The sequence below is a fragment of the Sceloporus undulatus genome, chromosome 3, assembly GCF_019175285.1.
Source record: "Sceloporus undulatus isolate JIND9_A2432 ecotype Alabama chromosome 3, SceUnd_v1.1, whole genome shotgun sequence".
Lineage (NCBI taxonomy): Eukaryota > Metazoa > Chordata > Lepidosauria > Squamata > Phrynosomatidae > Sceloporus > Sceloporus undulatus.
Genome location: NC_056524.1, coordinates 124,939,774 through 124,950,402, shown reverse-complemented (window position 1 = coordinate 124,950,402; position 10,629 = coordinate 124,939,774). Strand labels below are relative to the sequence as shown.

The 10,629-nt window shown below is 47.3% G+C and overlaps 1 protein-coding gene across 2 annotated transcripts in view; it reads left to right on the top strand.

Moving 5' to 3' along the window:
• The window catches only part of DZIP1 (DAZ interacting zinc finger protein 1), a 42,226-nt gene that overhangs the window by 30,117 nt on the left and 1,480 nt on the right, over nucleotides 1–10,629 (top strand). For both annotated transcript variants that reach the window (XM_042459540.1, XM_042459541.1), the window contains 2 exons: nucleotides 6,656–6,783; nucleotides 8,904–9,084. In XM_042459540.1, the coding sequence (XP_042315474.1) occupies nucleotides 6,656–6,783; nucleotides 8,904–9,084 (309 nt within the window). The remainder of the gene's footprint in view (nucleotides 1–6,655; nucleotides 6,784–8,903; nucleotides 9,085–10,629) is intronic.

Here is a 10,629-nt window from a genome sequence, read left to right as displayed (position 1 = left end):
TTGACCATTCTTTGCTTGCCGATTTCAACTTGTCTAAAGCCTTAGGATGGACATTTGACTACGGAACGGACTCGACTTCTCCTTGCCCGCCGATTTCATCCTTGTTTGACTGGCCAAACTGGTAACGCTTCAGCGCCATGGCTTCCTTTAAACAATGCGCTAAATGCGGGGTTAAAATACCCATGTCAGATGGGCACGACAAATGTGTCCTATGCCTAGGAGAAGGCCACATCCCAGGAGCCTGCAGGCATTGTAAGGCCATGACGGCCCAGGCCCTAAAAAATAGAGACCAGAAGTTGAAAGCGTCTCTATATGAAAAGGCCTTCCATCCCTCCTCAACCGGGGATGATCCGGGGACCTCTGATACACATAAATCGAAGCCTGAAAGAGCTTCAAAGCGGGCCCATGGGGAAAAACAAAAATCCTCCAAGGCGCCTAAAGATGGCCTCGAACCTAGGAAGGCTAGATCAGCGTCTCCGCCACCTAAGACCAGGCGCAAGGGCCCCCCGAGCACGGTGTCGGTGCCCCCTCCAGAGTCGCAGCCGGTGCCAACTCCAATCCCAGAGCTCGCCTCGTCCTCAGCCCCACCACTCGAGCCGAGAATCTTGATCTCTTCGCATCTCTCTGTTCAGGATGCAGACTTGGAGATAGTCAACCTTGGCGATTCCTCCCAGTCCGAAGGAGAAATTCCGGACTCGGATGTGCACATATCACCTCAGAGGCAGAGGAACTCCCGGTCACCATCCCGTCCGAGACGAGATAGGACCTCACCATCCCGCTCTAGACGGGACAGAGCCTCACCATCTCGTCCCACAAGAGTTGGACTCTCGACTGTACAGAGAGACAGAGCCACGCTGGGAACTGAAGCTGACTGTGATGGCTGGGTCTCCAGCCATCTGGGAACTTCTCCTGAACACAAAGGGTTAATCTGGGAGGAGGTGCATACTAATGAGAGATGACATCACATGCTAATGAGCTGTGACATCATAGCTGATGTAAGGTCTAACTGACCAATCAGAGAGTAGGACCGCGAGATTCAAGAACTTTCTATGGGGAATCTTTAAAAGGACTTGTGGAGCCATGCGGTCTTTTGTCTCTCCCTGGAACCTCTCCTGAGGGGGAAACCAGATGCTGTCTCTCTGAGTCTGGGAGACACAGACTCAAGGGAATGCAGGTCGAGAGGCCAGGGGGCCCTCCCTGCATCCAGGAACTCAAAAGGACTACAAATCCCATCTGTTGTGAGTAGTTAGGAATGTGTTAGCTAGTGCGTTTAGGCCTTTTGTTATTTTCAACAATGGCTTGCCTGGAATGAATTCTGTAACTATGTTCTTTGACCTGCAAGGCAAAAGGGGCTTTGCAAGAGTGTTATAAATTCTTTCTATCCTATTCTATCCCTGTTTAAAATAAACTTCTTTCTTAAAAGCATCTGCTGTCTCTATACTCCTATACACGTGCCTAGACTCGGCTATTGAAACTAGATCTCTCTCTTTCTATTCCTCACAAGTCTCAGTGTGTGTGGGGAAGGGATAGCTGTGAGCTATTATAATTATAATAATTAATAATTTATAGTTTATTGGTAATTCACTGAGTGGTGGCAGCGGAGAATATAGTTCTTGAAAGGGATCTCCCTGAGAGTAATAGCCACGCACAGGGCTTTGCTCCCAAGGAATCATCACACTGACGAAGCCCTGGATAGGGACCGTCGTGCCAGCCCCCCCTATCGAGGACTATCAACCGGACAGGGCATTATTTGATACCTACCCGGACTTGATTTATGACTACCAAACCGGCCAATACTTGTTACCAGTCGACGCAGACCATCTCCGTTGCAACGTCCCGGGTCCTACAAGAGTAAGACCCCACTCTCCTCGACAACGAGAGGCAGTCACACGTCGCTCTGCTTCGAGAGACCCGTCACCTTTGAGCCACAGAGATAGTAGATCTCTTTCTGCTTCACGCTCTCGTTCTGCTTCTCCATCTGTCCAACTATATGCAGAACAATCCCTGGCCTTTGGGGAACCAGATGCCCCCTCGCCTACTGATGACGTCCGCTCCTTTTCTGACAAAATAATCAGAATGGCGGATGCCCTCAAACTGGAGGTTGCTCACCCTGAAGAGGATGCTCTTGACCCGGTGGAACGTCGGATCCACGGCTGCGCTCCCGCCCCACCATCCCTAGCATTTCTTCCATCCCTGGAAAAGATTGCCAAGAGATCATGGGATACTCCAGCATCCATTTCCTCTACTTCCAGGAAGATTGAAAACCTTTACAGGGTCACCCCTTCAGGACCGTCTTGGCTATTTAACCACCCAAGACCCAATTCGGCCATTGTCGAAGGCTCACAAACCTCCTTTGCAGCTCGCCCCTCCTCATCCCCCATGGATAAGGAGAGTAGAAAAATTGATGGCCTGGCAAAAAAGTTTTATGCCTCCGCTGCCTTGGACATAAAAATTGCCAACTACGCAGCGTGTATGGGGGCATATGTCCAGCTCCTTATGGAAAAAATGGACCCTATCATCAGTGAACTTCCTGATGATAAGAAAAGGATTATGTCCGCCATCCGCAACGAGGCCCACTCCGTGGGTGGCCAACAAATAATTTCAGCACAACACTCAACCGATTGCTCCTCCAAGATCCTCTCTGGATCCGTAGCTCTCCGCCGTTATGCTTGGCTCCGTTCCTCAGATTTGACTCCCCAAGCCAAAGCGGCAATAGAGGACATGCCATTTGATAATTCTGGCCTATTCAATAAAGAGACAGACGAAAAGTTAAGCTTTCGTTATAGAATGAAAACAGCTGCCAAGAAACACGGCATGTCAGCCTCATCCTCCAGGCCAGCTAAGCAACGGTACAGTGGCCAACGGAACTGGTTCCACCACGGCCAGCAACGCTTCCACCATCCTGAGAGACAGTTCCAGCCTCAAGATTCTACACGCCAGGGCGGACGCTCCAGGTCTCCCTCCCAACAAGACCGTCGCCAGCCGTCTCAAAGCCGTTACCAACCAGGTTATAAGAAAAAAGATGCTAGGGGCAAAAAGAGATTCTGAAGTCCCCTAGCGCACTTCGTCACCTCCCACACAGAGGGGTTGCAGCCCTTTTATAACACCTGGGCTTCCATCTCAACAGACTCCTGGGTCCTAAATATAGTCCGAAGGGGTTATACCCTGGAGTTCTCTACGCTCCCTACCACCGGAGCTATCATTACCACCCTACCCTCGGACACCCTTCTCGACGAAGTGCGCTCCCTTCTGGACAAGGGTGCTATCGAGCCTGTACAACCTTCCCAGGCCCGATACTGCTTTTTTCCAAATACTTCATTGTCCCTAAAAAACCTGAAGGCCTTAGGCCAATTTTGGACTTACGCGCCCTTAACACCTTCATAACTTATAGACGCTTCAGGATGGTAACCCTTGCTTCTATTCTGCCACTCTTGCAGAAAGATGCCTGGTTCGCCACGCTGGACCTGAAGGACGCCTATTTTCACATTGCGATACAGAGCGACCACCGCAGATTCCTCGCCTTCACCGTTGGACCAGATTTCTTTCAATACAAGGTCCTTCCATTCGGCCTGTCTTCAGCACCAAGAGTCTTCACGAAGTGCATGGCTCCTGTCATAGCTTATCTACGTCAGCAAGGGATCGTAGTGTTCCCCTATCTGGACGACTGGCTATTCACAGCTCCATCCAGAGAGGCCCTTCAACACCAGATGGACTTTGCCCAAGACCTACTGGCATCATTGGGACTTCGTGTCAACCTCGAAAAATCCCAATTGACCCCGTCCAGACAAATCAATTTTATAGGCACATTGCTGGACTCAGAAGCAGCCAGGGCTTACCTCCCGCAGTCCAGATTCCAAGCCCTAACATTCGCCATACGAGCCTGTCTACGGTACAGACACCTACCAGCCCGTGTGATACAGGTGGCGATGGGACACTTAGCCTCCACAACCTTCGTTACCCTCTGGGCAAGACTGCGCCTCAGACCCGTACAGTCTTGGTTCCTGTCCACCTTCGATCCGGTGAGGGACCATCCGGACAAAGTTCTCACCATTCCAAGGAAGGTCCAAGCCTCGCTGAGATGGTGGCTTCAACCAGACAACGTCTGCTCAGGCATGCCATTTATTCCGCCTTCGCCAGAGATAACTCTGACAACGGATGCATCCCGACAGGGATGGGGTGCCCATGCTTTAGGACTCACTGTAAAGGACAAATGGACATTAACGGAGTTGAACCTCCACATCAATGCATTGGAAATGTTGGCAGTAGAGAAAGCACTCAGGGCCTTTCAAAGCTTACTTTCCGACAAGGTGGTACTCCTCCTAACGGACAACACCACAACCATGTATTACCTCAACAAACAAGGAGGTACAAGATCGAGGACTCTCCTAGCCATCACACTTCGGATCTGGGACTGGTGCATACAGCACAACATTCTGCTTCAGTGCATCCACCTCCCAGGAGAGGAGAACGACCTAGCGGATCAACTCAGCAGGTCCCAGACAACATGCCACGAATGGAAACTACACCCAGAAGTAGTCTCCCGCCTTTTTCAACGATGGGGCACGCCTATAGTGGACCTATTCGCTTCCCCCAGCAACGCTCAGCTGGAAAAGTATTGCTCACGGGTTCGGGGAGCAGACTCCCTGGGCAATGCCTTTCAATTTCAATGGACAAACGGTCTCCTTTATGCGTTTCCCCCCTTTCCACTAATCACCAGAGTACTGACAAAAATGTGGACGGACTCCACGGAAGCAATCTTGATCACCCCGTGGTGGCCCAGGCAGCCGTGGTTTGCTCCTCTGCTTCAACGGGCCCAAGAACATCTTCGCTTGAAGCACCGTCCCGATTTACTTTCTCTGCACGACGGACAAGTCCACCATCCCGAGATGAAGTCTCTCCCATTGGTGGCATGGAAGATTCAGTCCTAAAATCTTTACCATCCGGTATACAAGATGTGATCAGGGCTGCCCAGAGACCATCTACTCAGAGGTCCTACGCCTATAAATGGGACAGATTTCTTGCCTTCTTACGAACCAGAGAAGTTCCACCATCCCGTGTTTCCATCCCAATAGTCCTGGAATTTCTTATGACACTAACTGAGGCAGGTCTCTCCTTGAGTTCTATCAAGTGCTACCTATCTGCTATCTCATCGCACTACTGCTTTCAAGACAAACCTTCCTTGTTTAAAGACCCTCTCATAAAGAGGTTCCTAAAAGGTTTTAACAATCTACATCCCCCGGTTGTAGATCCTTCGCCTCAATGGAGCCTAGACACTGTTCTGGCTTATCTAGCCTCTAAACCCTTTGAACCGTTAGCTACCATGGACTTGAGACTCCTGACCTGGAAGACAGCCTTCTTGGTAGCTATCACATCAGCCCGCCGGGCTGGAGAACTGTGTGCCCTTAGAATGGATCAACCCTTTCTGCGTTTTCACAAGGACAAAGTGGTCCTCCGGACAGACATTACCTTCTTGCCGAAGGTAGTTTCTGCCTTTCACATCAACCAGGACATCGTTTTACCGACTCTGGCTCCTAATCCGACCACAGACTCTGAACGTCAGCTCCACACTCTGGATGTGAGGAGAGCACTGGCGTTTTACTTGGACAGAACAGCTGGTTCCAGGCGTTCGGAGAGACTATTCGTATGTTACTCCGAAGCCAAGAAGGGGCTGCCGGTGTCACCGCAGAGGTTCTCCAAGTGGGTGGTCAACACCATCCGCCTCTGCTACGAACTGGCTGATAAGCCCTTACCTGGTCGGGTTAGAGCCCATTCAACTAGGGCGGTAGCAGCATCCGCAGCCTTTTTGTCAGGAATTCCCCTCGAAGAGGTGTGCAAGGCTGCCGTCTGGTCCCAACCATTGACATTCATTACACATTATAGGCTGGACGCCAGGGCCAGACAGGATGCAGCATTGGGAGGGCAGTGTTGCTTTCTGCCATTCATTGATCTGTGGTATGTCAATAAACAACACAGGTGTTTGGTTTACATACTTTATTGTATTTCTTTCATGTTAATCGACACTCCCTCCTCCAGAGACTATTGCTCGCTAGTCGAAACCCATTTGTGTGATTCGCAGAGACCACGAAGAAGAAGGACAGGTTGCTCACCTGTAACTGTGTTTCTTCGAGTGGTCATCTGCGAATTCACACAAACCCACCCATCCTTCCCCTCAGTGTCTGCTCATTTGACAACGCTTGTTGCCGCGCTGTTTGCGGCTCATTCGGAACTGAAGAAGGGCGGACCGCCAGGGGGCTTATATACGGGATGGGCGGGGCTACCGCCAAAAAGTTGCAAAGAGACTGCAGAAAGTTACATTACTTTCTGCCCAGAGATTCTAAAAGTTTCCGAGTTTGCTGCGCATGCGCAGAAATAACCCATTTGTGTGAATTCGCAGATGACCACTCGAAGAAACACAGTTACAGGTGAGCAACCTGTCCATTCATGTAAATCCCATTGATTCACTCATTGGGATGGCTATTGGGTTCATGCCCCAGAGTGAAGACTATGAAGTGAGAGATTGCATAAGCTCATAAGTCCCACTGGAGGAAAAAAATAGATATATTTTTATACCTGAGCAGTATGTGAGGGATTGCATTGCATCCTTAAAATATGGCTTATAAACTGACCAGATACCCCATTCTTTATATTCATGTAGGCACGCTTGTCCAAAAAGGAACTGACCAAGTGGAAAAGCTGCCTTTGAGCCAAGGAAAAGAATGTAAACCCCTTGAAGGAGTTAATGTTGGCCCAATGCCTGTTCAAAAGTGTGCCCAAGGAGTAAAGGTATTAGATTTTATGTGAAGCTCTTTCCCTTACAGCTGACTAGAAAATTGGTGGTTCTTCTGATTAAGATGTTACATCCAAATCTTTTAAATTATTGTCTGTGAACTACTTTGTGGTTGTTGATATGATGTTTATGGTGAGGACTTGGTCAAGGTAGCACTAGTCTTTTAGTTAAAAACCATTCTGAGATGTGTTCATTTTAGCCAAATAAAATCTGCAGGTACAATTCAGGCCATGCGAAAAGAGTGGCTTAAAAGTCATGACAAGCAGAACAGTGTGAAACAGTTTTGCCAAACTCCATGACACCCTAACTGCACTGGCTTCTAATGGCAGCATGAAAACAGCATGGCCTCTAGGAAATGATATTATTATACATGAAGAATCAATGCTGAAATTATATCTTTTCATGTAGGTCACTCAAGGGAAGGAGGAAGTTACTTGTACTATAGCTTTAAAGGGGGGATTCCCCCCCTCATATGTGGTATGAAACCCTCTGTAATTTAAAGTGACTATGGCGCATTCCAGACGCGCAAAAAGTACGTACTAGGTACGTACTAGGGTTAGGAAAGGGCGTCCTTTCCGGATGCCCTAACCCTAGTACATATCTAGTACGTACAAAATGGCAGTGCCCATTCTACATGGGCGCCGCCATTGGGACGTCACGACCGCACTGCCTCCAAACGGAGCAGCGTGGAAGTGACATCCTGGCACTGTGTGAGGGTGCCTGGGGTGCCTTTTCCGCGGCGCCAGAAGGAGCTCCGAAACGGAGCTCCTTCCTTAATTTGTGTCGCTAGCGCAGCCTTTAGACGGCTGTGCCAGCAACACAAATGAGAAAAGGGCCAAGCGGCCCCTTTCTCTTCGTCCCCGCCGCTGTCGGGCGTCCTTGGGGCATGAAGCCTTTTGCCGCTTCCCCGCGACCTGGAAAGCGGCGGATCGGGGCCTCAGAGGCTGCCACTGTGGCAGCTTAGGCCCCGATCCGGCGGGGAAAGGGGTGGGAACAGGCCACCCCAAAAGGGTGGTCTGTAAGCCGCCTTAGTTTATTTAACTATATTTTTTATTTTTTATAAAAACTTTAATAAAAATTAAAAAAAGAAAGAAACAGCATGGCCAATTGGGGTCACTGCAGTGGAGGGGGGAGGCAAATTCTCTTTCTCCCCCCCCCCCCCATACCCTGAAGCAGCAAGATTGCAGGAATGGGGCACACACAGTTAAAGTGATCTTGAGCTCTCCTGGTGTCAGAATCTAATAGAATCTGTCATAGGTTTGTGTGTATGCTTTTATATATTGTTGATGTAGTATTAGATGGCTAATACTACATGTGTGCATAGTGGATATGAGGAATGATAGGAGATGTAGAGAAAAACTTGGTTGCAGTTCAAAGCAAAGATAATTACTTGGTTCAGGGATGCACAGATGTGTGTGGGGTGCTGTTTATCAGGGGCCTTCTCACAGGAAAAGAAATGTAGAGGGAAAATTGAAAGTGTGTAAAGGGTGCTGAGTGATTAGATCAAGAAGAATGGGATATGGATATGCATTGATTTATGGACAAATCAGCAAAGCTTGGGAACTCTTAGAGTGGGATAATGTTAATTTTAGGCTTGTGTTTGTGGATATGAAGGCACTTCTCTCTGCAGATGTCTTCTGCTAACATCTACAGTACAGAAATAAAAGTTTTACTGTTTAAAAACAGAGGACTAAACTGTGGAGATTGGGCAGTTCTTGATCCTTATAATCTGTGTGTACATTTAAAATATATATATATGCCCACATCTTGCACCTCCTGCGTATAAATATCCTCCTGTCAGTAGAGGGCACTGTACTCTTCACTAGAGTAGCATAACGATCTTTCCTAGTGGTTTATTCTATTGGTATAATAACTGTGTTTGGTACTGTTTCAGATAAATACTTACAAGTTTTTCACTGGTTCTCTCCACGTTTATTTTGTTCAGAACAAATCAAATCTGTTATTTTCTTGTGTTTCCTGTTTCCAGAAATTTAAAATAAAATGTGATCATGTCATTATTACTACAAATTCTACATATGAAAGGACAAGCAGAGAACTTGTTCCTGTGAAAAACATCCAGAGTTTAAGAAATTTGATTCATTTTTTTTTTTGGTAGTTTACTGGAGTAGAGGATGAAGATGACGATGACTGGGATTTATCATCTTTGGAGGACAAACCCTCACCAGCAGAAGATGTGAAAATTAAAAGTGTGACTGCCCTTGAAAAAAATGAGTCAAATACTCTATTCACACCCCATGGATGGGGAGCACCTGTGGGAAAATCAACAAAGGACGAAGGTATATTGAAGAGAATATGTGTAGCTAGTTAGTATTTCTGATATTCTCGGCCTCAGTTTTGTCACACATCTCCATGCATCATTTGGAAGAGAGGAAAGTGACTTGTTGTAGTCATATCTGTGGAGTTAGAGGATAAGAATTTCTCAGACTTGTGGAGCTACAACAAGGAGAGGCAGCTAGTTGGATTATGTGTACTTTGCCTCTTCATTTTAAGATCACTTAAGTCAATTTATCAAACACTGATAAAATATAGTTAAATACAGAATTACCTTGACACCACAAGACACAAGTAAAACACTTACCTGCTTTAGAAGGAGTTACATCTGACTGCAGGTGTGAGGCTGTTCACTCCAGTGAAAGGTAACTATGAAGAGAGGCTGGTCAACTAGGCCTGGGGTCCAATTTGACTCTCAGGATTTGCTTTGGGTTGCAGACTCCTAATATGTTGTTGAGATTGGGTGAGTCGGTTTTGGGAAGGACAAGGATGCAGAAAAATACCTTGGTTTGTATGTAAGTGTCTTGGAGCATTACGTTCTTAACACATATTGGACTTTGACAGGAGGATCCAACTCTAATCTTCTTTCTACAATCTCCTGTCCATCCTGTCTCTGTAGAATGCAACTTCCTTTGATGTAGGTTCCCATCTAGCATTGGCACCAAATCATCAAAAACCTCTCCCTGCTGAACATTGTCAGTGTAGACCACTGTAGTTCCATTGTGGCTGCTGACACTTCAATTCCATCTGCTTGTGTGTTTCTCTGCCAGGGCCTCAGCTCTAGGGCAAGGGTGGCCAACTGTGCCCTGGCAGAGAAACAGTGAAGGGTGCTAGTTTTTGTCCCTGTGGATCTACAGTGGGCTTCAAAATCTCAGAATCTGCCAAAACTGATTAAAAATCAGGAGTAACCAGAATTCTGGTTTAGAGTTCTAGGGGTTTCCATTGAATTTGGGGTTAGAGAGTAAACTATCTTCCCCAGGCTTCTCTCCCCACATCTTTTTCATAATTCGGAGACTGTGTGTTCAGAGGGCACGAATTGCTTGAAGAAAGGGCTTTCAGAAGGCAATATATCAAAGGGAAGGAAACCAGGAGTTTGGTGAGAAGAAGTGTTTTTTGTTCTTGGAGGGGTGATCTTAGTCAATGAGCTTCACTCATTAATATTAGAAACTATCTTTCAACTGAAATGCTACAATTATGTTTTCTTGACACTGAAACATCAGTATTTCCACATTTCCTTTTCTCCATTTGAATACTATGCCGCTCTTCCCAGCCATGTAACATTTAGCAGGTGAAGCCTAATGGAGAAGTTGATATCTTTACTTAAGAAACTTTTTCATCTATCCAAGGGAGAGTCCCTCTCCTCCTTCTGAACATGCATATGCATCACAGCTGACCCTCACAAACAGTGGTGGGATACAAACCGCCATATAGTACGTCTTCTATACGTACTAGGGTTAGGAAGGGGCGGTGCTTCTGCACCCCCCTAACCCTAGTACGTATAGAATACGTACAACATGGCGGCGCCCCTTCCACATGGAGGCCACCATGTT